The 27,008-nt window shown below is 49.5% G+C and overlaps 3 protein-coding genes across 12 annotated transcripts in view; 2 read left to right on the plus strand and 1 right to left on the minus strand.

Moving 5' to 3' along the window:
* The window catches only part of ORC1 (origin recognition complex subunit 1), a 32,158-nt gene extending 30,092 nt beyond the window's left edge, over positions 1-2,066 (plus strand). Inside the window, exon 17 of the mRNA XM_033226371.1 lies at positions 1,507-2,066. Within this exon, the coding sequence (XP_033082262.1) occupies positions 1,507-1,701 (195 nt within the window). The 3' untranslated portion in view covers positions 1,702-2,066. The remainder of the gene's footprint in view (positions 1-1,506) is intronic.
* A 3,932-nt stretch (positions 2,067-5,998) lies between these two features.
* CC2D1B (coiled-coil and C2 domain containing 1B) lies at positions 5,999-26,238 on the plus strand. 6 transcript variants are annotated; one of them, XM_033226374.1, is made up of 25 exons: positions 5,999-6,129; positions 7,583-7,665; positions 9,121-9,265; positions 10,266-10,369; positions 10,747-10,905; positions 11,329-11,454; positions 11,645-11,804; positions 11,995-12,173; positions 12,344-12,419; positions 12,521-12,628; positions 12,721-12,851; positions 13,120-13,192; positions 13,416-13,546; positions 13,983-14,100; positions 14,183-14,355; positions 14,759-14,884; positions 15,451-15,509; positions 15,591-15,707; positions 16,055-16,128; positions 16,238-16,296; positions 16,455-16,506; positions 16,964-17,063; positions 17,205-17,295; positions 18,248-18,377; positions 25,761-26,238. In XM_033226374.1, exons 2-24 carry the CDS (start codon positions 7,600-7,602, stop codon positions 18,374-18,376), a joined length of 2,556 nt encoding a protein of 851 aa, XP_033082265.1. In that variant the 5' UTR covers positions 5,999-6,129; positions 7,583-7,599; the 3' UTR covers position 18,377; positions 25,761-26,238. The 6 variants fall into 6 exon arrangements, 5 of the variants coding, with proteins under 5 accessions (XP_033082265.1, XP_033082264.1, XP_033082263.1 ...); XM_033226373.1 differs by lacking the exon at positions 25,761-26,238 and adding an exon at positions 18,659-19,349 and having other exon boundaries at positions 10,747-10,910; positions 11,334-11,454; XM_033226372.1 differs by lacking the exon at positions 25,761-26,238 and adding an exon at positions 18,659-19,349.
* ZFYVE9 (zinc finger FYVE-type containing 9) overlaps positions 25,320-27,008 on the minus strand; it is a 208,383-nt gene continuing 206,694 nt past the window's right edge. For 3 of the 5 annotated variants that reach the window (XM_033226369.1, XM_033226367.1, XM_033226368.1), the window contains one exon: positions 25,328-25,904. In XM_033226369.1, the coding sequence (XP_033082260.1) occupies positions 25,743-25,904 (162 nt within the window). In that variant the 3' untranslated portion in view covers positions 25,328-25,742. Of the gene's footprint in view, positions 25,905-27,008 lie in introns of all 5 variants that reach the window. The other 2 variants (XM_033226366.1, XM_033226370.1) reach the window with 2 other exon arrangements.

The following is a 27,008-nucleotide window of genomic DNA, read 5'->3' on the forward strand; positions in this document are numbered from 1 at the left end:
TCGTGATCCGCCAGTCTCGGCCTCCCAAAGTGCTGGGATTACAGGCTTGAGCCACCGTGCCCGGCCTCTCCTCTTTTCAAATCCCTCTAGATTTTGGACTTGCACTTTTAAAATACGTGGAAATTTCCATGAATGTGTGACACTCTCTATTTTGTGCCACCTAGACCATGTGAAAGAATATCAGACCGGCACCTACTTTAATGTGACATTTTGTAGAGCTGCATGAGCCAGAGACCTTTAGCGACTGGTTCTGCATGTTAGATTGAAGGCCTGTGTGCCAGACACTGTTCAAAGAATGAGATGAGTAAGACAAAGTTACTCCCCGATTACAGCTTATGTTGTAGTGGAGTCAAGGCTTTCAGAATGAGGCCATATTTGAGAGCAAATCACAGATCAATCCAATCCCTACATGGGCACAGTTCAATTAGATCAAGTGAGAGGAATCAGTAGGGCTTGTGCTTTGTTAGTTTACTTAAGACTGGTATCTCTAGGTCATAGGCTGCCTTGGAAGATGAATTGTTACAGATGTTTATGGGTGTGTACCTGAGAGTGTGTATGTCTGTGTATGTATGTTTTAGACATCTTTATTTAACTAAAGTAAGTCAGGAAAACATTCTCCTTTCAGATACTTATTTATTGGGTTGGTTGTAAATTCTTGTTTAAAATTTTAGCTACTGGTCATGTTTTGCCCATTACCATTCTCCTCCTACAGTCTGAGATAGCTCTTCTGCAGAGAGTCACTTTCATTTTAGTTTGTAAACATTTCCTGAACATCTGCAGTGTGCAATTAACTGTGATGGATCCTTGAACCCCAAGCTGATTTGGTTAACATCCCTGTTCCTGACAAGCTCCCAGTCTTGGGACTGGGATGCTTGTTAATAACTCATAGATATTAAGAATGGAAAGTGACCAGAAATGCTCCAGACTTAGTTGACCCAGTGGAGAACGTTAGGATAGGAATCTGTGTTTCCAGCTATCCTCCTGCCTCACTTTATTTCTTTATTCAGTTTTCTCCCTGGGCCTTTGTGCTTTTATGAGGGTCATGCCTTGGCATTTGCTCACTGTACCTGATAAGGAAAGTGGCCTTGTAGCAAAATTTGACTTGAATTTTGACAATCTCAATTGTGGAACTCAGCCCCTGGAGACAAGACTATCTGTATCACCAGTGAGAGTTACTAGTCATTTTATATCCATTATCTCACAAGGGATGTACAGTATATTTTATAGATAAAATTGAAGCTCAAAAGAGTGCAGTAACTTGCCCAGGTTTACATATTTAAGTAAATGGTAGCACCAGGATTCAGGCCTGCTGTTTTCTGATTCCAAGGCTAGCATTCCATTCTGCCTCTGCACTTTGTGTACCACTGGGGCACCAACTGATGCCTTCTGGAGTGTTTGATGTCCTGGGGGCCATGTGTCTGATTTTCCCAAATGAAGAAAGAAAGGAAAAGAAAAAGCCCCAGGATTGTATTTCCTCTCAACCTTTGCCTTGCTATTTGTGTCTAGATATATAGTCAACATGTGGCACTGTGCAGAATGGAGGGGCTGTCGTACCCCACCGTGTCAGAGACCATGGCCGTGTGTTCTCACCTGGGCTCCTGTCGCCTCCTGCTTGTGGAGCCCAGCAGGAACGATCTGCTCCTTCGGGTGCGGCTCAACGTCAGCCAGGACGACGTGCTGTATGCACTGAAAGAAGAGTAAAGGGGTTTCACAAGTTAAAAGACTGTGGTCTTGCTGGGTTTGTTTTTTGAGACAGGATCTTGCTCTGTCGCCCAGGCTGGAGTGCAGTGGCACAATCATGGCTCACTGCAGCCTTGACTTCCCAGGCTTAGGTGAACCCCCTACCTCAGCCTCTCAAGGTGGCTGAAACTACAGGCACATGCCACCACGCCCAGCTAATTTTTTGTATTTTTTGTAGAGACAGGGCTTCACGATGTTGCCCAGCTAGTCTACAAAGAATCTAATTTCCTTTTTCTAAGCACATGGAATTGTTGTAACAAAGTATATTGAATGGAAATGACTCTCATGTATTTTGGAATTTTCCATTAAATAATTTACTTTTTCCTGAGTGTTTGTGAAGTTATTACATTATAATCATTACAAACATCTGATTATGCAACCAAACTGTCCTTCCTACAATAGCCCTTCCATGTGACTTTTATTTCTGTTACTAGGCCTGCCATTTATTTAATGGTAACATATATAAAATATAAGTACACGATTTACTTGTATCTGTATAAAATAGTTCTGGGAGAGTATGCAAGAAACTGGTTATACTGATTACCTCTGGAAAGAATCAGATGGCCAGGGTTAGGGGTTAGAGGGGGACTTTTCATTGTGTGTCCTTATCTGTCTTAAGTTTCGAATAATATGAACAAAATTTAGTTTATAAAAAATGAACTGCTGGAAATAATATAAGTAATCTCTAGCCACAAATGGCTAGAAAGTGTAATTTTTACAAAGGTACTATTTACCATAAAAACAAAACAAATCTTTAAATACAAAAGATTTATATGTCACAGAAAATATAAGGTACTTAGAAATAAATTGATTTAAATATTTTTTTTGTTTGTTTGTTTCCCTCTGTCACCAAGGCTGGAATGCAGTAATGGATCATAGCTCACTCCAGCCTTAACCTCCTGGGTTCAAGTAATCCTCCTGCCTCCGCCTCCTAAGTAGCTGAGATTCCAGGTGTGTGCCACCATGTCCATCTCCTAGGAATTAATCTAAAAAAGAGATGCAAGTAATCTCTAGATAGAAATCAATTCCAGTCAAAATCTTGGCAAGGTTTCTTGTATGACTTTGTAGTTAATTGTAATATTTATATGGAAACCAACAACAGGACAATGGACATCTAAAACCTCATGAAGTACTGAGGCTGGGCGTGGGTGGTTCATGCTGGTAATCCCAACACTTTGGGAGGCCAAGGTGGGCGGATCACCTGAGGTCAGGAGTTCGAGACCAGCCTGATCAATATGGTGAAATCTCATTTCTACTAAAAATGCAAAAAGTAGCTGGGTATGGTGGTGTCACCTGTAGTCCCAGCTACTTGGGAGTCAGGAGAATTGCTTGAACCCACCCAGGAGGCAGAGGTTGCAGTGAGCTGAGATGGCACCATTGCACTCCAGCCTGGGCGACAGAGCAAGACTCTGTCTGAAAAAAATAAATAAAACCTAATATGAGGCACTGAAAAAAAACAGCCTCACCCGTGTGCTAGTCCTGTCAGAAATGCTTGTCCTAAATTTATTGATGAGAAAATTATCAGACAAATTTAAATTGAGGGAGAAATATGCTGCAAAGCAGCTGTTCAATTCATTGAAAATACTAATATCACAAGAAAAAAAACATAAAACATGGAGGAACTATTCTACACCAAAGGAGAATAGAGACATGAAAGCTAAATGCACTATATAAACCTTGACTGGGTCCTGGATTTAGGAAATATAAACAATTCTAAACATTATTATTAACTATGTATTAGACAACAGTATTTTGTAAGTTAAATTTGTGATTATGTCGGAGAATGCTGTTCTTAGGAGATTCATAATAAAATATTTATAAGTGATGTGTTATATCTGCAACTCATTCTCAAATCATTTAGCAAAAATATGTATTTCTATATTCACATATACATTTAAAATAGTTACATATAATGGATGGAGGATCAATATCAATATTTTGTAAGCTTCTGCAATGAAAAAGAAAAAATGGGCCAGGTACAGTGGTTCATACCTGTAATCCCAGCACTTTGGGAGGCCAAGGTGGGTGGATTACCTGAGGTCAGGAATTCGAGACCAGCCTGGCCAACATGGCAAAACCCCATCTCTACTAAAAATGCAAGAAATTAGCAACAGGTGGTAGCATGCACCTGTAATCTCAGCTGCTAGGTGGTGCTGAGGCAGGAGAATTGCTTGAACCCAGGAGGCAGAGGTTGCAGTGAGCCAAGATCATGCCACTGCACTCTAGCCTGGGCAACAGAGCAAGACTGTCTCAGAAAAAAAAAAAGGAAAAAAAATGGGTAAATAAGAAATAAGTCAGGCGGGGCGCGGTGGCTCAAGCCTGTAATTCCAGCACTTTGGGAGGCCGAGACGGGCGGATCACGAGGTCAGGAGATCGAGACCATCCTGGCTAACACGGTGAAACCCTGTTTTTACTAAAAATACAAAAAAAAAAAAAATTAGCCGGGCGTAGTGGCCGGCGCCTGTAGTCTCAGCTACTCGGGAGGCTGAGGCAGGAGAATGGCGTGAACCTGGGAGGTGGAGCTTGCAGTGAGCCGAGGTCACACCATTGCACTCCAGCCTGGGCGACAAAGCGAGACTCCGTCTCAAAAAAAAAAAAAAAAGGTAAGCAATCAGGAGATGGAAAAGCCCTTTGTCCAAGTAAACTGGGAGATCTTTGAAACCGCTAACTACGAAACATAATTTGAAAGTTCAAGGCATAGGCAGGAGGGGAGATGGCAATGTTTTAGACAGAAGAAACTAATCCAGCAGTTTAAAATACATTTTAAAACTTTTTTTCCTTTCTCTTGGGTTTCAAGATATAACCTTGAAGCAAACTGCAAAAGCCTTTTCCCTTAGCCTTAAAATAGATCCCACATCCCTCCCTTTCTCACTGTATATACTCCCTTCACATTTATCTTACTGTATGCTAGTATTTAATTATTTGCCTTCTTAGAAGTTCCAAGGGCTAATCTTGAGACAGACAAACCAAGCCTGGAGACACAGCTGCAAAATTCCAAAGATTACTTCAAGGTGGCTAGTCAACAGCGGGGCCATTGTGGAGATGAGAACAGCCCACACTCCAGGTAGGCTGGGACCCAAGATAGCCACCAGAACAAGACACACAGACATTGTACTCTGTACAATTCTTGCATGCTTCCCATATCACATTTTCCTTTTAAGCCCTTCTCTTTCCTCGAAAAATGGAAGTGGTTACTTTAGATGGGAATCTGGCCACTTCCCCATTACTCCTCTCTCGGTTTTGTTGTTTTAGTTTGAGACAGGGTCTCACTCTGCCACCCGGATTGGAGTGCAGTTGACAGCTCATTGCAGCTTGGACCTCCGGGGCTAAAGCGATTCTTCTGCCTCAGCCTCTCCGGTAGGTAGGACTGCAGGCACGCACCACCACACCCGGCTAATATTTGTAATTTTTTGTAGAGACAGGGTTTCACCGTGTTGCCCAGGCTGGTCTCGGACTCCTAAGCTCAATCTCTTGTTAACTGGACTCTGCAAGCCATAGGGAGAAACCTGCATTCCTTAGAAAACTAGACTAGAGCATATTTACTGATGTTAAAGAGGTTGGTTTTGTATTTCCCTGGGCAAATAATTCTGAGCCTCCGTTTCTTCTAGAGATGATGTACATCTTGCAGGATAGAGAACTGGTATAAGCTCCATTATGGTAAATGACTGACACAAGCTTGGCAGAAAAGGGGCACACTCCATTTCTCTCCTTATGCCATTTGATTGCACAGCAGGGTACGCGAGTGAGAACTTAGTGTTAGACTCTCTGAATTATTTAAGATGTGCAGCGAGCTCTGCCTGTCTGAAGTTTTCAACGGACCGGAAAATGATACTTTCAGGTGCTGAATTATTAAGAAAAATATGGTGGGCCCCATTTCCATTTCCCCAGACTTAAAGGACAAGGACAAGCAGGCGAGCCCCGCCCCTGTCTCGCTTCCAGGGCGGAGCTTGGGTAGGCCCCGCCCTCTTGCTCGGTGGGGCGGGGCCAGGGCTCGAGGCGGGGTGGGTCCAGCGAGCGAGCGCCCAGCGCCTCGGGCTGCCTGAGGGAGGAGGCTCGGCGGAGAGGCTGCAAGTGGGCGAGGGATGGGCGCCGCGACCTCATTTGAGCCGCCGGTGGACGCCCCGGCGGAACCGCCCAGAGATCTTGTCCCGCGCTACCTGCCCGAACGCGCCTGCGCACTGCGAACCCCGCCCTGGTGTCACCTGTCGGAGCCCGCGGGGGCCGTGCACATGCGCACTGCCGGCCGTCGGCCAGTGGGGTCACGTGTTGCGCGCGAGCCGCCTCCCCGGCAGGCGCTTCCTGTCGCTACCGCTGCGGCCGAGGGCCCGCGGGAGCGCAGGGCGGTGCCGGGTGGGAGAAGGCCGGGGTTTGGCTTGGATTCACCGCGAGGTATGCCGTGTCACCGCCCCTCGGCGTGGGGAGCTCTGGGGGACCGCGGGGGAGATGGAGGCGGCGCGGGCGGGGCAGGGCGGCGCGTCCCGCCGCGCGGGAGTGGGGGTTCCGTGTCGCCTCCCCCTACGGACTCCGTTGCCCATCTCTCCTGAGGCCTGGCTCTGTCATCGGGGCCGCAGCCTTGGAGTGTCTGACTGGCCTCGCTTTCACCTGAGCCAGGGTCACTCCCGGGGCCCTGCCGCTCACCTAAGTCCCGAAATCTGACACTGAGAGTCTCCCGGAGCGCCAGCCAGCTCCTCCGCCCGCTCCCCGCCGCCTCCACGCCCGTCAGCTGGTCTCCCTGCCTGGGCTGTGGCGAGATGCGCCGGCTTCCTGCCTTCTGCCCCTACCTCCTGTGCACCTACCCTTTGCCGCCAGAGTGGGGTTTCTGAAACACCGATCTGATCCTGCCACTTCTTTCCCAGCGCCCTCAGAATACTGCCCAAACACTTTTCGGCTTAGAGGTTTTCATGTTGTGCCACTTCCATCTCGGCTTGTGCATTCAGGCCTCACCGCTTATGCCCCAGTCATACCAGGCCTCAGATTCCCTTGTACGAGCCAAGCTGCTCCCCACTTCAGAGCCATCAGGTGTTCCCTCGGCGAGGAATCCTATTCACCTCTTTCTCCCAACTTATTTGCGTGACTCAGCCCAGGCTGAGTCACGAAAAGCCGCCTCAAAGGAGGCGGCTTTTCTCCCAGTGCTGAAGAAGGGGTCACCTCAGGGCACCCATAGCCCCTGGGGCAACCCCGTGTAGTCCACCTCCACCATATACATGGTCCTTGAGGGCTGAGACCGTCTTAGATTCATTTCTGCGCTCCCATTGCCCATTACAAGGTCTGACACAGGAGGTCCTGTGAATGACTGTGAGATCTTTATGGGAATCAGAATGCTGAGACAGCTTTCTCCAGAGCACAGCTGTGAGATGGAACTTTGATAAAGTGTCCTTGGTTGATGAAAATGTTGTGTGTGTGGGCTGTCTGGTCATAGCCCCTTGCCGCATATGGCTGTTAAGCACTTGGAATGTGTCTGTTGTGGCTGATGGACTGGATTTTTAGCTTTATTTCATTTTAATTCATTGCAATTTAAAATTAAATAGCCAGCTGTGGCTTCCATAAGCACAGCTTTAGAGCCTTTTTGAATTCTACCCAGCCTTCCACCCACCCCGAACCTAGAGTACTTCCCTGGATGTGCTTTTTAAATTTGAGTCTGTTCAGAACACTCCCCAGTAACAGGTGATCCCCATCCCTCCCATGGCCTGTGCTGCTTCAGTGCTTTAATTAAAGGTAACATCCTTTGGCGTTCAGCATTGCCTTCTTTAGGAGTTTGCTATCCACACCTTACCACAGGTAGCACTGTTGGGGGCGGGGCTTATGGGCTACTCCAGCCTAAATCTCTGTAACTCTTCCATAGGTATCTAGGCTGCGACAATGCCAGGGCCAAGACCTCGGAAGGGCCCTCAGGCCAGAGGCCAAGGGGTGGCCGCTGCCAAGCAGGTATGGAACTTAGCCTTCTAGGCTACTGGGTCGGTTTGGGGATGGGAGTCCCTAGACAGCTTAGGCAAACTGGATCACATGTAGTTCCCCCATTAGTTCAGAGACTTGGAGCAGTGTCTCCTGGAGGTGGCAGAGCCCTTAGGCACCCTCCTATTAATCCCTGCCACACACAAGTGGGGAGAGGGTTCAGGAATCACCAAAGTTTAGGATGTTCTGATGGGATGGCAGTGTTCTCATGGGTTCCTCAGATAGGGTCACAACTTTGCTTGTTAGCCAGGGATGCCAGGGTGTGAGGGCTGTAGTCAGTGGGAGAACTTCACTGCCTAGGAATAGATGGCTGCGCCCCAAGTGGAAGAACAGGGGCGTTTCCTCACCAGCTTTCTTCCTTTATTCCTTCTGGGCCTACGTCTTGAGACTTCTTGGTCTGTTTTTACTGTCTTTAAAAAGGTAAGAAAGGAGGTGGGGTAAAGGGCATAGACTGAAGTCGCAAAGAGCTTGTTTTAAATTCTGTCTCACAAGACTCAGTTTCATCTGAACATTGGGATAAAAACAGAATGTGAGCTGGGCACCGTGGCTCACGCCTGTAATCCCAGCACTTTGGGAGGCCGAGGCGGGTGGATCACCTGAGGTCAGGAGTTTGAGACCAGCCTGGCCAACATAGTGAAACCCCATCTCTACTAAAAATACAAAAATTAGCTGGGTGAGGTGGCGGGTGCCTGTAGTCCCAGCTACTTGGGAGGCTGAGGCAGGAGAATCGCTTAAACCCGGGAGGCAGAGGTTGCAGTGAGCCAAGATAGCACCGCTGCACTCCAGCCTGGGCAACAGCCAGACTCTGTCTCAGGAAAAAAAAAAGGATGTGCCTCTACCTAGAGTGGTCAGATTCATGGAAACAGCGCCTGGTGCTTACCAGGGGCTGGAAGGAGGGAGGAGGGGTTAGTGTTTAATGGGTAGAAAGTTTGTTTTACAATATGAAAAGAGTTCTGTGGATGGATGATGGCGATGGTAGCAGGATAATGTGAATGTCCTTATGCCATTGAACTCATCCTTAACAGTGGTTAAGATGTTACATTTCATATTGTATGTGTTTTACCAGAGTTTTAAAAAATAGGACCTTCTCAGAATTGTGAGAATTACTTGAGATAAGATAATCACATAGAACACTAAGAACAGTGCATGGCAGCTATTGCTGTTAGTCGTAATAATGGTAATGTGTTTTAAGTTCTGACTCTCTCACAAGACTATCTCAGTTTCAGTGTGGTCTTGCTGGGTTTTTTATTGAGTCCCTAGGAAGGTGTCTCAAGGAGTAATGTTGCAGGCCTCAGTTTCTTTCTGCACATTGGGCCTCCCAGGCTGAAGGAGCCACTGATGGTGACATGGAGAGTCTCAAGTCTGGCTCTGGGGCTGGGCTCTACCCTCCTTGTTGTGTGGTTCCTGAGAGTCCTGCTCTGCTCTCAGATGGGGCTGTTTATGGAGTTTGGCCCTGAGGACATGCTGCTGGGCATAGATGAGGCTGAAGATGATGAGGACCTGGAGGCTGAGCTGCTGGCTCTCACAGGGGAAGCACACACTACAGGCAAGAAGCCAGCACCCAAGGGGCAGGGTGAGTTTGGACACAGGGCTGGGCTTGGTGCTGGGACAAGATGGGCACAGGCTGGGACAAGATGGTAGAGGGGTTCCCTTGCAGCTGGAGGGAGCCAGCCAGATCCCCTGGTCCTTCCAATACCCATGTACCTTCTGCAGCACTCCCTCCAAGAGGCGGCCTCACCCTGCTTCCCCACCTTGTGTCATGGCCTGGGCTGGCCCCTCCCCGTTGTGGACAAATGTGTTTCTCAGACTGACTCAGGTCCCCATCCTTAGCCCTAGCCACGGTACTGGTGTAGGGTAGGGGCCCAGTTAGCACAGACTGAACTGGGTACATAGGAAGTACATAGAAATTGTGTCCAGTGAGTTAAGTGGAATCTCCCTCCACAGCCCAGATGAGAACAGAGACTTTAGGCCTGGGAGGATCAGGGGGTCTCAATCTTCCTCTCTTTTCACCAGGAACCCTCAGAGAATTCCCCCACCCATCCCCACCATCCTGTGTGTCCCTGAGCTGAGGATAATGGGAGGACCTAGGAAGGGGCTCGCCACTCCTGCCTTGGGGTGGCACAAGCCTAGGTTTGAATCCTAGCTCTGCCACTTACTAGGATTGCAGTGATATAAAAATTAATGTTGGAAGTTTCTCAGTTTATTCAATATATGAAAAGGGGATATTATCCATCTTGCAGATTTGTTGTGAAGCTCAATTGGACTTTGAAAATCTTTATAGATGTGAAAGGTGTGGTTGGAGGTTGGAGAGAGTGGATGGTCATGTCTATGTCAGGCTACTGTAGGCGGAGGTGCAGAGAAAGGAGCAGCTTGTTGCTTGGTGGGGGGCCGAGGAAGGTTTCCCTGTTGAGGGTCTTTTGAACTCGGTCTTAAAGGAAGAGCAGTTTTCCAGGTGGGCCTCTGCCGTGGGAGGAAAGGGGGATTTCTGTCTAGGTGGATCTACCAAGCCCCTCCTTTACTCATCCCCGACCTTATCTGTGCTGTGCTGACCTGCTGTGACCTTCTTCCCCCAGCCCCCCTGCCCATGGCCCACATTGAGAAGTTGGCAGCAGACTGTATGCAGGATGTGGAGGAGGAGGAGGAGGAGGAAGGGCTGGAGGAAGATGCAGAGCTGCTGGTGTGTCTGCCAGGCTGGTATCCCAGGGCTCTGAGGCAAGCTTGGGCCTGGTGGAGGAGAGGGCAGTGGAGAGAGGCTGGGGGTGCCCCTCTGGTCTCTGACTCTGAGTGAGTGCTTGCCCCTCCTGGCTGTACAATGGGTGGCGTGTCTCTGACTTCTGGTCTAAGCTCTGCGGTTGGGAATTCTCAGATTTGGAGTAATTACTTTTTTCGAGGCTATCCTTGGTCAGATTAAAGAAATGTTTTGGTGAAGGGGACTGAGGCACAGTGACTGACGTTAGGGAATATTGCTGGCAGAGAGGGTCCTTTACTCTCAGGTCATGTCGTGGGTATGGTCTTGAGGCCCCCAAGCTCCTGGGCTGTGTTTTGTCTCCCTAGACGGAGCTGCAGGAGGTCTTAGGTGTGGACGAGGAGACTGAGCCCCTGGATGGTAATGAGGCAGCTGGCCCAGGCGGCTCTGAGGAGGAGAAGGACCTAGAAGACACTGAACCTCCAGTGCAGACAGCCGTCCTGACAGCTTCAGCCCCAGCAGCTCAGGTGGGTTCTGGAGGAGGACCCCTGTGCCTCTGATGCTCCTGTGTGCCCAGACATAACACGTGTGTGGCCTGGCCTGCATGTCAAGGCTGCAGTCACCCTTTCCAGGACCCTCCTCCAACAGCCGCCCCAAGCAGAAACTGAGCACAAGAAACTCCTCCGTGGCTGCCAGCCTCAAAAGCCTCTCTGTTCTCCCACACCACCCCCGGGAGCCATTTCCTGGCTTCCACCAGTTGGGGCTCTGTATTTGCCTCTGCCATGGCCTCTGGCCTCTCCAGTGAGCCTTTGCTTCCTGCCTTAAGGTTTTTAGGCTCTTCTTTCTCCTGGAGTCCCAGAACTCCATCTTCTGGGGCAGCTTCCGCAGAGGGAGAATGGTAGGCCTAGCAGGCCCTGGAGTGGCCAGGCCCTTAACCGAATTGTTCATAGGCCAGAGCATCTCACGGGCTACACGCTTTGCTGGAGGAACGGATTCACAACTACCGAGAGGCTGCAGCCAGCGCCAAGGAGGCGGGCGAAGCAGCCAAAGCCAGGCGCTGCGAGCGCGGCCTGAAGGTGAGTTGGGCTAGGCTGGGAGCAGGGCAGGGGAGGGGGCTGCATGGAAGGCGGCTGGTGGAGATTGCACCAGTGGAGGGGAGGTCACCCCACCAGACTTCGGGGGTTGGGGAGCCACCCCTGGCCTGTCTTGGAGCAGGGTCTGGGCTGAGATGGCTGGCTGGGTTTCTGGACCAGTTCTCTCCCTCAGACCTTGGAGTCACAGCTAGCCGCTGTGAGGAGAGGCAGAAAGATCAATGAGGATGAGATCCCACCTCCAGTGGCCTTAGGAAAGCGGCCCCTGGCCCCCCAGGAACCAGCCAACAGGACCCCTGAGGCAGACCCTCCAGCTCCCCCTGCCTTGAAGTCAGGTATCTGCAGATGCCCAAATCCTGGTCTAGTTCCTGGGGTCATAGCCCACAGCCTGTCTCCCCAACTTGCCACCACTGTTCATTACCATTGGTCACATCCTCCCCAGGACATCCTCAGGCCAGTGAGGTCCATGGGCACCTTCTTCTGTGACCCTCATGTGCTCTCTGGGGACTGTTTGCTTCCTTATAGACAACCCCTCCCAACCTGAGACCAGCCTCCCTGGCGTTTCTGCTCAGCCCATTTCAGACTCAGACCCAGACCCACGGGCCCTGCTGTCATCCCGACAGAGAGAGTACAAAGTGGCTGCCCTCAGTGCCAAGCGGGCTGGCGAGCTAGACCGTGCGCGAGAGCTCATGAAGATTGGGAAGGTATGGCATCTGGCTCAGGCCACCCACCCTCATTTTATAGATGGGGGAAACAGGCTCAAAAAGGGAGCTAGACTGAGATTGAGTGAGATTGGCCTGAGTGGGGGTTTTTTCAGCCCAGGCTCTTGGGGTCCCCCCGCTTTCACCCACACCTGCTTTTCCAACTTCTGCAGAGATTCGGTGCTGTCCTGGAGGCCCTGGAGAAGGGGCAGCCCGTGGATCTGAGTGCCATGCCCCCGGCACCTGAGGGTCAGTATGTATCTGCTCAGGCTGGGGTAGGGTTGGGGAGGAGTAGCAGGCCTGGGGCTGACCAGGCCCTCCCACCTACACATCTACTCTGGGTCCCCTAGATCTAAAGCCCCGGCAGCCTTCTCAGGCTTCCACAGCACCCTCAGTCATTCCCCCAGCTGTGGAGCGAGTGCAGCCAGTGATGGCCCCTGACATCCCAGCAACCCCAGGTAGGGCAGGATGGTGGGACTGTGGTGTGGGGACCTGCAGGCATTGGGGGGCAGGCTGAGCTGATGCCCACTTCTTCCTTCTTTCCTTCAAGTGGCCCCTACAGAGTCACAGATGGTGCTGGATGCCCTGCAGCAAAGGCTGAACAAGTACCGCGAGGCAGGCATCCAGGCCCGGAGCGGTGGGGACGAGCGCAAGGCTCGGATGCATGAGCGCATTGCCAAGGTGGGCCCGTGGCTGTGCAGCCCCTGCCTGTGCTGGCCTCTTCCCTGGCTGGGTGCTCTGTCTCCCTGGTCCCCCGGCTAGTCTTCGTCTTTTCTGAACCTTCATCTCTTTGTCTCTCTGGGGCTTTTGTTGCCTCAAGGATCTTTTTTTCTCCCAGGGCTGCTGTCTTCCCACCAGTCTCCCTCTCCTTGCCCCGCTGTGTGTCATGTTGGGCAGGGGGCCTATGGGCTGCTGCCAACCACAGGCCCCTCCCTTCCTTCCCTTGCAGCAATATCAAGATGCTATTCGAGCACACCGAGCAGGACGGAAAGTCAACTTTGCTGAGTTGCCTGTTCCTCCAGGTGAGTGGGGCATGGCCTAGGGGCTCTGTGAGGAGGTGGTCCCTGGGCAAGAAGGGAATGGGGGACAGCCAGTGGGGATGACTGCTCATGTCTCTGCCTTCCCACTGTGGAGCCATCCATCCCAGCCATGCCCAGCAGAGCCATGCCCCAGACAGGGCCCTGGGTAGCTCTGTGCTTCTCTGAGGCTGCTCCCTGCCCCTCCCATGCTGTCTCTTTCCCACAGGATTTCCCCCCATCCCTGGCCTGGAGCCCACTATGGGTGTTGAAGAGGTCTCAGTGGCAGCGACATTGGCAGCTGCAGAGAAACTGGCCTCCGCGGAGGATACAGGCCCAGCTGATGAAGACGAGGATGAGGTTTGGCTGAGGGATCGACTTCAGGGCTGGTGGGGAGAATAGCAGGTGAGGGGTAAACCCAGACCCTATTGTCCATACTAACAAGCCCAGTAAGGTACATATTCTTTTCTCCACTGTACAGAGAAAAAACTTGTCCAAGGACACCCAGCTAGGAAATAGCAGAGCTAGGATTCAGACCAAGGTCTTTCTGAACCCAGAGCTCCGGCTGTATCCCCATTATCCTGCAGTCTGTCTCCTGTTGGGGAGGTTAGATGTGAGAGCTTCTGAGGCTGCTTCTAGCTCTCAGATCTTTTAGGGCCCAGGAAGAGAAGCCACCCATCTCAGGTCACACAGTGATTTAGTACAGCGTTAGGAAGAGAGCCCAAGCAAGTCTGGGAGCCCCCTTGGCCATGCTGGGGAACAGATCGCCTCCTAACAGCCTCCTGGGCACCTGCAGGGTGAGCCCCCAGCACAGGCCCCAGTGGCCAAGAAACCTGCACGGCCCACGGTCCCTTCATTTCAGCCCCTGCCTGAGCCCAAGGCCTCAAGTTCTAAGGAGTCACCTAGTCCGTCTGGTGAGTTGGGGACAAGCAGGGTGAAGAACTGAGGGCCTAGGGAGGGCAGGTGTGGCCTTAACCAGTGGCCTTCTCGCTTCAGTGCGGGAGCAGCTGGCACTCCTGGAGGCACGGAAACTGCAGTACCAGCGGGCAGCCCTGCAGGCCAAGCGCAGCCAGGACCTGGAGCAGGCCAAAGCCCATCTGCGGGTGGCCAAATGTCTTGAGGCTCAGATCATCCAGGCCCGAGGTGGCAGACCTGTTGATCTGTCCAAGGTGAGTCCCACCTGGTTAACCACCAGGACTTCTCAGGCAGAGAAGGTGACTGGCAGGCTTGACAGGCTGTGAACGAGGGCAGCTTCTGGGATGAGGTGGGGTTTGGACAGGACATGATTTGACAGCTGGGAAAAAGAGCCTTTTCCTTATACCCCTCTACCTCACGGCCCCAAAGGAAACCAGGAGAAGGGAAGGTGGGCTGCCCGTGGTCAGAGATGACAAGGCTGGGCCAGGCCATGGGAGGCAAGAGTGTTATCTTGGGATAGAATGGGAGGCGATGAGTTGTCATCAGTGGACTTTAGTAGAAACTGAGGAATTGTTTAGTTTGAGTTCCTGCCTTTGTTGGACTTGGTAGAGGAGTAATCTGACTTTTGGGGCCCGAGGGGCCTTGTGACCTGGGTAGGTGCCTTCGCCCTTGACGGATGAGGAGGGTGACTTCATCCTCATCCACCACGAGGACCTGCGACTCTCCCAGAAGGTGGAGGAGGTGTATGCCCAGCTGCAAAAAATGCTTCTGGAGCAACAAGAGGTCAGTAGGTCCCTCATCTGTTCCTCCCCTCTGGCCCCACAGCCTCCCCATGGAAGAAGGCCTGGAGCTCAGACCACATGGCCCTGGACTCAAATTCTTAGCTCTTCCACTTACTTGCTGTGTGACTTGGGCAAGGCACTTCCCTTTCTGAACTACATTTTCCTCATCTGTGAGATGGGGTGATAATACCCCTCTTTCAGGGTGGTACAGAGTTCAAATAATAGAGAAGAGGGAAAGAACATTGTGATGTGCGTGTATGTTTATGTATCTATCTATCTGAACTGCCACCTGTTCTGGAAAGGCTGCCTTCTGAGGGGATGTTTGAATTAGGTTTTGATGGAAGGAGTTGCTAATTTGGGGAATGGCTGACCTCCGAAGAGAAAATGGCAAAAGTGTAGGCAGAGAAACCTGATGGGACTTGGGAGTAGTGCCCTTGGGGTTGTGTTATGGGAGGACAGAGGTTAGGCTACAGAGGAAGGTTGAAGCTTTGAGAAGTCTACCCTTGAATGCCAACCGAGGCAGGTCCTGCTCTGGGCTCGGGAGTCACTCTGGGCCTCTATTTTCAGAAGTGCCTGCTGTTCTCCAAGCAGTTCATGCACCAGGGCAACGTGGCTGAGACCACCCGGTAAGTGCAAGGGCTGGGGCTGGGCTCCTGGGGTGGGGAGCAGAAAATCCATCGTCATGCTGACGTACCCATCCCTGTCAGATTTGAGAAGCTTGCTCAGGACCGCAGGAAACAGCTGGAGATCCTGCAGCTGGCCCAGGCTCAGGGCCTCGACCCTCCCAGCCACCACTTTGAGTTGAAGACATTCCAGACTGTGAGGTACCAAGGCCTAGGGAAACAGGGGCTCCAGGCAGGGAGGAGCAGGAGGCTAGGAGCCCAGGCCAGAGACTTCTACCCCTTTAGTGAGGCTTGCCAAGCCTGGCTCCGCTGTGGGCACTGGGGCTGCTGAGGAGTAGGACAGGGTGCATGCCAGTGAAGAGCACACAGCTGTCTGGGTGCTGTGGAAAGAGCTCTGGACCAGAAGTCAGTGACCAAGGTCTGCATACCAGCTCTGCCTTCCCTCCCTCCTGTCACCACCCAGCTGAGCATACAGGCCCTGGAAGAAGGGACCTAGTTCCACCACTGTCTTTCACTTTGAGCATTTTCTCCTTCCCTCTTGGCTCTAGGATCTTCTCCGAACTCAACAGCACAGAAATGCATCTGATCATTGTCCGGGGAATGAACCTCCCAGCCCCTCCAGGTAACTCTAGGGCCGCCCCTACTCCAGGAGGCTCTTGCCTGGACACTCCACCCCAAGTGCTAGGCTCCTGACCACTCCCTCTGACTTGACTCCCTTTTCTCCTTCCCAGGGGTGACTCCGGATGACCTGGATGCTTTTGTGCGGTTTGAGTTTCATTATCCTAACTCGGTGAGCTTCAGGTAGAAGTAGGATCCTCTGAAACCTGCCTTGCATTCCAGGACCCTGTGCTCACTTTCTTCCCATCCCTGGGAGGCCTGGCTGCAGTGCCTGCCCTGTGTGCCTCTGTGTTTATACACTGTCCTGACTTCTCCCTCCTCACTGCTTAGGACCAAGCTCAAAAAAGCAAAACAGCTGTGGTGAAGAACACAAATTCTCCAGGTGAGGGCCACATGTGGGCCTCTTTCTCCTCTGTCTCAGAGAGTGTGGGCAGCACTGGTGTTTCCAGAGTGGGTTCCCATCTATGCCCTTACTCGATCCACCCCACTTGGGAGATAAAGGTGCTGTTAACATGCCTCTTCTGTAGTTGGAGAAACGCGCAGAGGTACAGGAACTTGCCTGGGGCCTCATGGCAAGGAAGTGGTAGAAATGGGATATGAACCCGGGAATTCTGTATCCCAGTTCCAAGTCTTTCCTACTTTGTTATAATCTATGTCTAAAGAGTACAAAAACTCACTTCCAAGGCCAGGACCTCGATGCTCTACCACCCTTTGGAGGCAGTCACCCCAAAATGCAGGTGGAGAGATTGGGGGAAGGCAGCCAGCCCTGGGCCTCCATTTCCACTTCCTCAGGAAATCCCGAGAGCCAAGCCCCTCCTTGCTTTCTCCCCCTTTGCCAGAATTTGATCAACTCTTCAAACTAAACATCAACCGAAACCACCGGGGCTTCAAGAGGGTGATCCAGAGCAAAGGCATCAAGTTTGAGATTTTCCACAAAGGGTGAGGCTCCCATCAGTCACACTGCCACGCGGGCTGGGAGGAGGGAAAAGCGTTTGTCACTGCTGCCCCTGCATGAGCTCAGCCAGCACATTCCTGCCTTCCCTGCCCAGTCCAATCCTCTGCTGCCTCTTGGCTCCCCAGGTCCTTCTTCAGAAGCGACAAACTGGTTGGCACAGCACACCTGAAACTGGAGCGGCTGGAGAATGAGTGTGAGATCAGAGAAATTGTGGAGGTAGGGACTGGGCTGTGGGCAAGCCAAAGGGGTTGGTACGACAAGAGCCAGTATGCACTGAACACCACACCTTGTTGCAGGTTTTCGTGCTCATTACTTAATTTGAAATTCTCCACAAGTGTGCTTAGAGTAGGTGGAATCCTCATTTCACAGATGGAGAGGTTCAGAAGGTCTGAGAAATCTCATAGAGGGACCCAGCAGAAGGCAGCCTCCTTGTTTCCATGAACTCAGTGGATTCCACAGGCAAGGACTATATGATCTTGCCTCTGACAAATGAGGAAACTCAGGTCCAAGAGGAAAGGGGGTTCTGTAAGCTCATATGGTGTGTCTTGGCAGAGCCATGACCAGCTCCTTACTGATAACCTGTGTAGGCTGAGGCGCTTCCCACTGCAGCACACCTGCTCCTACTGCCTGCCTGGGGAAGTTGTTCTTAAGTGGGCCCTGGTCTCTACTGGAGCCACTGAGGGGGACTGGACTTCTTGGGCCTGTTGTACTGCTTTGTACCCTGACTGCCCCATCTTCTGCCCAGAAGAGGGAGTAGTGTGGTGAATGGGAAGAAACCCTGGGCGTGGGGTTCCAGTGCCCACTCTGCCACGTAGAGGCATCTGCTTCTCTGTCTTGGCCATCTGTGAAGTGAGGATTTAGGTCAGTGGAAGGCTGCTTCTTCAACCAATGTTTCTTCCAGAAGTTGCCGTGGGGATTGAGGAGAAAATGAACAGAGCTCTAGCATGCTTGTCTAGATTTATTTATTACTTTTTAAATAAGACTCACCTAAAACCACCACCACTTCCTCCTCCAAGTACTGGGAGGGTAGGGTTGTCATGAATGGAGACTCCTGTGTTCATGCCACAGGACATCTTAGCTCCTCTCACTTCTTTCCTGGGAATGTAGGGACCTGCCTGTTCCCCATCTCTGTCCCCTTAGTTACCATCTCCCTCTGTGGTCCTCACAGGTCCTGGATGGAAGGAAGCCCACCGGGGGGAAGCTGGAGGTGAAGGTGAGGCTGCGGGAGCCTCTGAGTGGCCAGGATGTGCAGATGGTCACGGAGAACTGGCTGGTTCTGGAGCCCAGGGGCTTGTGAGGTGGGCAGTTCTCTGGGCCTTTAGAACTTTTGCCCCCTTCTTTTACTTAACTATTCAACTCATATCTGGAGAGAAAACCTAGGAGTTTCTCATCTATGAGAAAGACCAAGAGGCCAAACTGTTGGGGAGGGCTTGTGGGCTGAGTTTCTGATGTTCCTCAGTAGAATTGGGGAGAGAAGGTAACCTTCCAGGGTTTAACTATCTTCAGGAAACCCTTTCTAAAATCTTTGTGTTTTCACTGCAGTTTAGACTGACTTCTTGTGCTTTGCACCCCTGTGTAGCCGATGGCCAGCACCAGGAGAGGAGTCAGGCCGCGACTGTGCAGAAGTTGACTTTCCCAGCTTTGCTGGCTTCAGAAGCCTTTGTACATAAGAGAGATGCTGCTACTCAAGCACCAAAGACCTGTTAAGCACGTGCACTACTGACCACAACCCTGGTCTTTCCTGTTGGCCCCTCCGGGGCCCCTACAGAAACAGGCTGGGTTCCAGGAGCCCATCTCCCTGCTGTCTCCCCCTGCCCCCAGTCTGGATGAGGGCAAGGACACCTTCATTCCTCTGTGCCATGGAGTCCTGCTGCCCCTTAACCCCTGCGTGGCAACTGTGTATAGCTTACACCTGCCTCCAGTTGTACCACTTCTAGATGTGCCTTTAAAAGATAGCTATGGGATGGGAGAACTTGAGGGTGATCGGGAACCTCCCCTGCTGAGGGTGGGGTCAGGGTTCCGTGACTCCAGTGGGCCAGTGGTAGCCTGTCCCAGACAACTCCGTCACCCCAGCTCTGCCTGTGCCTTTATCCCTGACAGCTGCTGCACTAGCCTTCCTGCTTCCGTAAGGACTTAGTGGAGGAGGCAAGTTGTTTTTGGTACTACTTGGTGGGAAGTAAGGGGAAGGTTGGATCTTGGGTTTGGTCCACCCACCCAAGAAAAAAGACTGTTAACTGGAAGAAAAAAATATATATATAAAATTTTCTGTAGCCATGTTTATTTATTTAGGAAACTAACTCTAACTCATTGTAGGGATTTCATACTCCACTACAGAGTATCCATCAAAGTCCTAAACAAAAGAAGTCCTGATCCCTGTCACTTTTTAAAAGCCAGGGTAGCAGTAACGTGACAAACGGCTGCTGTGGCTTCCCTCTTGAGGGCAGGGAAAGCCTTGCCTCTTCAGCTGGTTACCTGGGGGACGTCCTTAGTTTTTTCCAAGAAATTCTCCTTTGGCTTTGTTTTTTTGAATGGATGGAGACTATGAAGGGGTCTGTAGTTGTAATAGATTTAATATTCAAAACTGAAATGTTCTACATTTCTTAGAAATACCCCATCTTCCCCCACCCCCTTTTTGAAGCATTAATTCAAGATCAACAAAGCATTCCTCAAATCACTTTAAAAAAGGTTAGAAGTGGGCCGGGCGCAGTGGCTCAAGCCTGTAATCCCAGCACTTTGGGAGGCCGAGACGGGCGGATCACGAGGTCAGGAGATCGAGACCATCCTGGCTAACACGGTGAAACCCCGTCTCTACTAAAAAATACTAAAAAACTAGCCGGGCGAGGTGGTGGGCACCTGTAGTCCCAGCTACTCGGGAGGCTGAGGCAGGAGAATGGCGTGAACCCGGGAGGCGGAGCTTGCAGTGAGCTGAGATCCGGCCACTGCACTCCAGCCTGGGCGACAGAGCGAGACTCCATCTCAAAAAAAAAAAAAAAAGGTTAGAAGTGAAGCAAATACATTCAGCTTACTGATCACTATAGTATTGCCTAAGCACAGCTCAAGAACTGAGCTTTGTGTGTGTGTCCTTTTGGGGGATAACAGGGCTGGACCATGCTTCCTTGCCCTTAAAAGCAGAGCTTTTAGTGGGTCACAGAGCAGGAACCACACACAAGTGACTTTTTTCCCCAGGAGCCCTCTGGCCTTTTTAGAGTATCTCTGTCGTCCAGGCTGGAGTGCAGTGGCACGATCTCGGCTCGCTGCAACCCCCGCCTCCCAGGTTCAAGCAATACTCCTGCATCAGCCGCCTGAGTAGCTGGGATTACAGGCGCCCACCGCCGGCACCTGCACCTGGCTGGCCATTCTTATCAGAAGTGAGCTATCAAAACTTCCACAGATGTGAGATTTAACACTTAATTGCAGTCACGTGTATGCAACACAGCAATAATCTAGAATGAAAAGGAGGGTGGTTAGCCTTCATAACCTATAGAGCAAAGAAAAGTGGCTGGAAGGGTTCCTGACCCAACCTACTCCCCTTAGGGTGTGTATCCAACCCAGTGCTTCCTAAGAGGGTTAGGGACCACTGTGGTTATCCTCTAAAGTTCCAGCCAGCCCTAGGAGTTTCTAAATTCAGGCCTCTGCTGAAAATGGCCTATTTTGATACATAAGTTTTCTATGGCTCCAAAGTTTCTCCTTTGCAACCCATTCAATTTCAGTCTGCTTCTCTGCTCTTTCAAAACAGAACCTCCAGGCTGAGGAAGCAAGACAAAGCCTCCCACCAGACTTGGAGACTGAAGTTCTTAAAAGGCCTTTGTTGTAACCAAAGGCATGCATGTGTCACTGTTGTGGGAGGAGCCTGTCCCAGCCTCATCTTGTCCTGAGATTTATCCACATACAGTAACCAGGCCAGACACGGTGGCTCACGCCTGTAATCCTACCACTTTGAAAAGCTGAGGCAGGTGGATCACCTGAGGTCAGGAATTCAAGACCAGCCTGGCCAACATGGAGAAACTCCGTCTCCACTAAAAACAAAAATTAGCTGGACATGGTGGCCGGCGCCTGTAATCCCAGCTACTAGGGAGGCTGAGACACAAGAATTGCTTGAGCCCAGGAAACAGAGGTTGCAGTGAGCCTAGATTGTACCACTGCACTCCAGCCTGGGTGACAGAGCAAGACTCTGTCTCAAAACAAACACAAATACAGTAACCAAACATTGTAGATTAGTGACTCACCTGCAGCTGGGAGCCAGCTACAACCCAAATCATTTTAAAATTTTCAGTTATTTGATCTCATACAATGCACGCTTTCTTCTGAATTAGCGAGTTGAATGAACTACGGAAATTTTTTAGAATCAAGAAGTCTTACTTACAATTAAAGGGCAAACTCCTGTGACTCTAACATTTTTCCTTTCTCATAGCACCATTCTGAAACTTGCATTGTTGCTTCTGGATTTTGACGCCTTGTTTTCCATGGGCAGCTCCCAAAAGACTGTCCCTTAAGTAAGGGCAGCTGCTTTCAGGATGAAACCATGCAACTGAGACTGGCAGATCCTGGGAGCTTGCACCTGGGTCAGCTCCATCGATGGATTTGTTTCTTCTCTGCCTCAGCTGCCCACGCTTTAAAATGACATCATTTCTCCCTACTCCTTAGCCCTTCTGACTACATACAATCCCTGAATCCCCCTTGCCATTATTATTATTTTAGCATTATAAAAATAGAAACCAGCCAGGCAAGGTGGCTCACACCTGTAACCCTAACACTTCGGGAGGCCAAGGAGGGCAGATCACCTGAGGTCAGGAGTTCGAGACCACCTTGACCAATGTGAAACCCCATCTCTACTAAAAATACAAAATTAGCTGGGCATGGTGGCGTATGACTGTAATCTAATCCCCGATACTCTGCAGGCTGAGGCTGGAGAATCACTTGAACTCGGGAGGCAGAGGTTGCAGTGAGCCAAGATAGTGCCATTGCACTCCAGCCTGGGGAACAAGAGCAAAACTCTGTCAAAAAAAAAAAAAAATAGAAACATTACAAACTTGCTAATTCCAGAAACAATGTTCAGCAGGTTGATTGTTGTTTGAAATGTGTTAAATGCATAAATTATTTCCCAGGTGACCTATCTAGAGGTAAATTACCTGAAAATCTTGGGCCCACCAGTGTTCAGGAACCACTGTGGCTGGGGGAAGACAAGACGTGGGGAATTTACAGAGGCAAAATTTCCAATCTCTGTAGCCCTACAGTCCAGTAGCTCCTCAGACGATGTTGATAAAAATACATTGCCTAGCATTTGGTAAGCATTTAATAATTCTTAAAAATTTAATAAATTACCATAATGGCAACTCTATTCCTTTTCAGTACAGAAAGATCGCAGTATCTCAATCTTTAAATTTACAATCCAGAAAATTTGCCTATTTTGAAATGTGGTTCAGTCCCTTGCTTTATATAATTCTTACAATATTGTATAAAAGCAAGGATAAACAAGGAAAACAATTAACTAGCATTGGCTATTTTATGCCCAATTCCACAAATGATTTTACTAAACACAGAGGACATTTGATGCCACTGAGAAAGGATCTGAGGGCCAGAGTTTGTCCTTAGTGGGAGAATTTAACAGCTTGCACTGAGCCAGAAGTAGTAAGTACTATAGCAAGCAGGAGGATAAACCACAGGAAAACAGGACCAGTCCCTGTAGAAGTTCCAAACTTTTGAGGTATGTTCAGACAAAGCTGGCTATTAGACCAAAAATAAGCTGCCCCTGTTAACAGGTGCTTCCTGTTCTTGTCAGGTTTGGAGGTAGCGGTTCCCAGGGCTTGGCCCTGATAAGCTACTGCTGTGTGGACTAAGCTTCCCCCTTAGAAGCTCTGAGTACCTCTGAGCCTGTGGGAAAGGTCACAGTAAGAGTTCTGTGCAGCCACCACTGGTAAAACCTTTGGAGAGGCAGATGTCGACTATAAGCTCCCACCTCAGAGAGCAGGATGAACCTACACAGACATTTTACAGTCCAGGCCTTTAGGCCTCTGGAAAACAGCTGCCGCTGCAAACAGCTCCACAGCCTGCTGTTGCCTCATGCTAAACCCAGCACTAGCCACTGGGGAGCAGCCTGTCGCTGTCCCAGAGGCCTGCGCTAGTTTCCAGGGAATTCTTGGAGCTGTGCTAATAACTGCAGAAAAACTAGTTTAGCCTTGACTTTCAGAAGATGCCAGTGACAATGGAGTACACTGCCCTAAAGCAGTCTTTTCAAAATGTGTGTTGTGGAATCCATTTGGTCTAAGACCAAAATAATTTTTTAATGAAACAGAAAAAGGTCAGAGTGCATCACACATCATGGATAAACCAGATTTTGGTTTCTAATACCACTCCCATTAAAAGAAGCCAGAGCTCCTTGCAGAAATGGCTGATTCCAGGGCTAGGGTAGGGTAACCACAAGATAAGCCTGAAGCATCTTGTTAGGACAGAAATAGAAAAAGTGCTCAAAAACAAAAAAGCATGTCACCAGGATGTAGGAGCCAGCTTGAAGGGTCTCTTGTCTAGCTAAAGCTGAGACCATTTGTGTACCAAAATAATGAATTGGAACCACTGAAAAAGGCCAGGCTTGGTGGCTCATGCCTGTAATCCCAGCACTTTGGGAGGCCAAGGTGGATGGACTGCTTGAGCCCAGAAGTTTGAGGCTGCAGTGAGCTAAGATTGTGACACTGCATTCCAGTATGGATGACAGAGTGAGACACTGTTTCAAAACAAAACAAAAAACAGTCTATGAGTATATAATGATAATTAAGTGAATAAATAAATTAGGAAGGAAGGGCTTCTGCTTATAGTAGACTACCAAGTACAACCTGTAAAGGTGGAGAATGTGCTAGAATTGGAAAATCATTTTGCAAACATCATAGTAAAAGATCAGTGCAGGTAACGAACATCAATGCATACTAATTTAAGGGGACACTTTCATAGGCAAGATATTTGCATGGTCTGAAAGTCTATATATACTGGTTATAAGTTCCAGGTGGGGGGATATACAGAGAAGCTGGACAACACCTTGACCAAGTGATCAAAATTTACCACTGTCAATGAGGGAGCAGATGGGTATTCTGGGCAAGTCATTCTGGGCAAAAACACATAACCCGATTCTAAATGTAAGGAAACATCAAACTGAGTTGTTTTCTGTTTAAAAAAAAAAAAAAAAAAAAAAAAAAACAGGGTGGGGGTGGGAGGGCATTCACCAAAAATATCAATGAGGCTGAGCACGGTGGGTCACGCCTGTAATCCTAGCAGTTAGGGAGGCAGAGGATGGTGGATCACTTGAGGTCAGGCCTGGCCAACATGGTGAAACCCTGTCTCTACTAAAAATACAAAAAAATTATCTGGGGGTGGTGGCAGGCGTCTGTAATCCCAACTACTCCAGAGGCTGAGGCAGGAGAATCGCTTCAACCTGGGAGGCGGAGGTTGCAGTGAGCCGAGATCGCGCCACTGCACTGCAGCCTGGGTGACAGAGCAAGACTCTGTCTCAAAAAAATATGTATCAATGACATAAAAGATTAAGACAAGTCATGACAGCCATAGCCACGTCTGATTCTATACTGGAAGGTTTACTGGAGGGAAAAAATGCTACGAAGAACATCACTGGGCAGATGCCAGGTTAAAGTATCAAATCAATGTTTGAAGTAGAGAAGTGTCCTACAGTTGTGTAAGAGAATGTCCTTATTTTTAGGAAATAAGCATTTAGGAGTAAAGGCCTATGATGTATGCAATTTACTCTCAAATGCCTCAATTTTTTATGGAGAAGGAGAAAGGGAGAGAGAAACCCTGACAAATCAAATGGGGCAAAATGTTAAGTGAACAAGAGGGAATCTGGGTAGCATGCATGGGTTTTTTTGTACTTGCAACTTTCCTAGAAGTTTAAATTATTTCTCAATAAAATATATTTTTAAATTCTTCCAGTATTTATAACTAAAAACGTCCTGGGTGTATTCCATCAGCATTCACAGAAATACCCAGTTGAATACCTGCCATCCACACAGGCAGATCTCCAGCAATCCTGAACTCAGCTCTGCTCTCCAAATGACATTTACACTGAGTGGCCTTCCCAAACTAGAAGAGTAGATTAAGCCCTTGAGTCTTCGATTCACTTCAATGAATAATCTGGTAAACACAAAAATCTAAGTGTGACTTCTACTTGATAAACAGCTGTGATGTAACTGGGACAAGATCAGTGGGGAATTATCCTTTTCATACCAATGCTGTATAAAGAGTGCAAGAATGGATGCTTCATATTTTATTTCCCTTCTGCCCTCCCCATCCCACCCTTGGTGATGGTTGTACCCATTTGAGCATTTCTGAGCACATGACCATAAGTAAATCTTGAGAGAGGAGCGGAATTCTTGTCTAAACAGTAACAGAAGGGGATTAGCTGCGAGGATAGCATAACTGTTGTGCAGGAACAGAAGCTGCCCAGATCTTCTTGGTGGACAATGCATAGAAGACTTAGAATTATGGAACATCTGTCCCCCTAACCACCCTTTCCCACCCGTCTCCCAAACCCCCACTCCCACCCTATTCCCCACCCCATTAATAGTGTTAACAAAAGCTTAATCTTCCAGTTTTAAAGTGCAAATGATTTGGGTATGACTGCTGTTGCAACAAGTCTGAACAGAAAAAAATGAAGTCTTCTCTGTTTATGCGATGTTTTCCAGAATATAAAAGATGAGTTCCATGACGACAGGGCCCTCACTGAGCTGGCAGGCCCCTCCATGGATCACCGGCACCAAGGCGCTGTCCAGATCATTCATGTACTGCGAGGGAAGGGGCTGGCCATTGCTCCCTGCTTGATAGCCAACCTATACCACAGAGAGAAAAGGAGGAGGGGTTACTGAACAGAGGCCTCTCCAGGGCTGAGGGCAAGGAGGCTGAGCAGAAAAGGAGATGTCCTTTTTGGCCATAGGCTAGACATATGGCAGTGAATACAAATTTATCCTCTTTTCTGGATTGTCACTTATCCTGTTGTTCACTCCTCCTGACCACTTGACAACCATGAGGCACTGGGTAAGCCACTTAACCTGTTATGGTCTTAGTTTTCTGGGGAAGGGGAGAGGTGCATAAAAAGGTATGGAGTATCAGAAATAACACCTTAAGCTTTGGTTGTGAAAATTAAAATGAGAAATGTACAATGTACAGCTCCCTAACATAGTAGGAACTGAATATCTGTTCTTGTATCCATCTGTTCATTCATGCACCATCTCCTGAGCACCTACAAACGCAGGGATCCAAAGACGAATGTAACAGGGCCCTGCCCTCAAGAGGCTCACATATTTAGCAGAAAAAATGCGTTTTCTTTGTTTTACGTGAGGTAATTCCCTCCAGCTGAATTATCAATGTCATTTGAGACAGGACCAGAATACTTCATGAGTATAGCACTGGGCAAGCCGTTAGGTAGAAAATAAATATTTGTTGATTGATGACTAGTTAGGAACTGGGGCCAGACACAACCTTTCATCATTCCCTGATAATGGCACAACCCTGTGCTCGGGAACCAGTTTCTCCTCATAAGCACTCAAGCCAGAAGCAGCTTGCTGGGCAGAATTAACACTCAGGGGGAAGGGTGATCAAGCTGAGTCTACACCCAAGTTCTAAGTGACTCGAAGTTAAAGGGTTGAGGGAACAGAGGTCTGGCAATTTGTAAACATCAAGGCAGGAACTGGCAGGTCCTACCACACGTTCCCCTCTTTACCCTACACTAAGAAGGAAACCAGCTCCTTGGTAAGCCATGCAGGTAAAGAAGCCACAGTTCAAATGGTTCTGAGAGAATCTGACCAAGCATCACATGTGGGTATAGTACTATTAAAGAGAGGGCCAGAACACTGTATCTGGTCAGGCCAGAAGGTCGGAGAATTAAGCTCTCTAGGGTGATGCAAAAAAAACTCACATGTCAGAATATACAGATG

The sequence above is a fragment of the Trachypithecus francoisi genome, unplaced genomic scaffold, assembly GCF_009764315.1.
Source record: "Trachypithecus francoisi isolate TF-2019V2 unplaced genomic scaffold, Tfra_2.0 Lachesis_group12, whole genome shotgun sequence".
Classification (NCBI taxonomy): Eukaryota; Metazoa; Chordata; class Mammalia; order Primates; family Cercopithecidae; genus Trachypithecus; species Trachypithecus francoisi.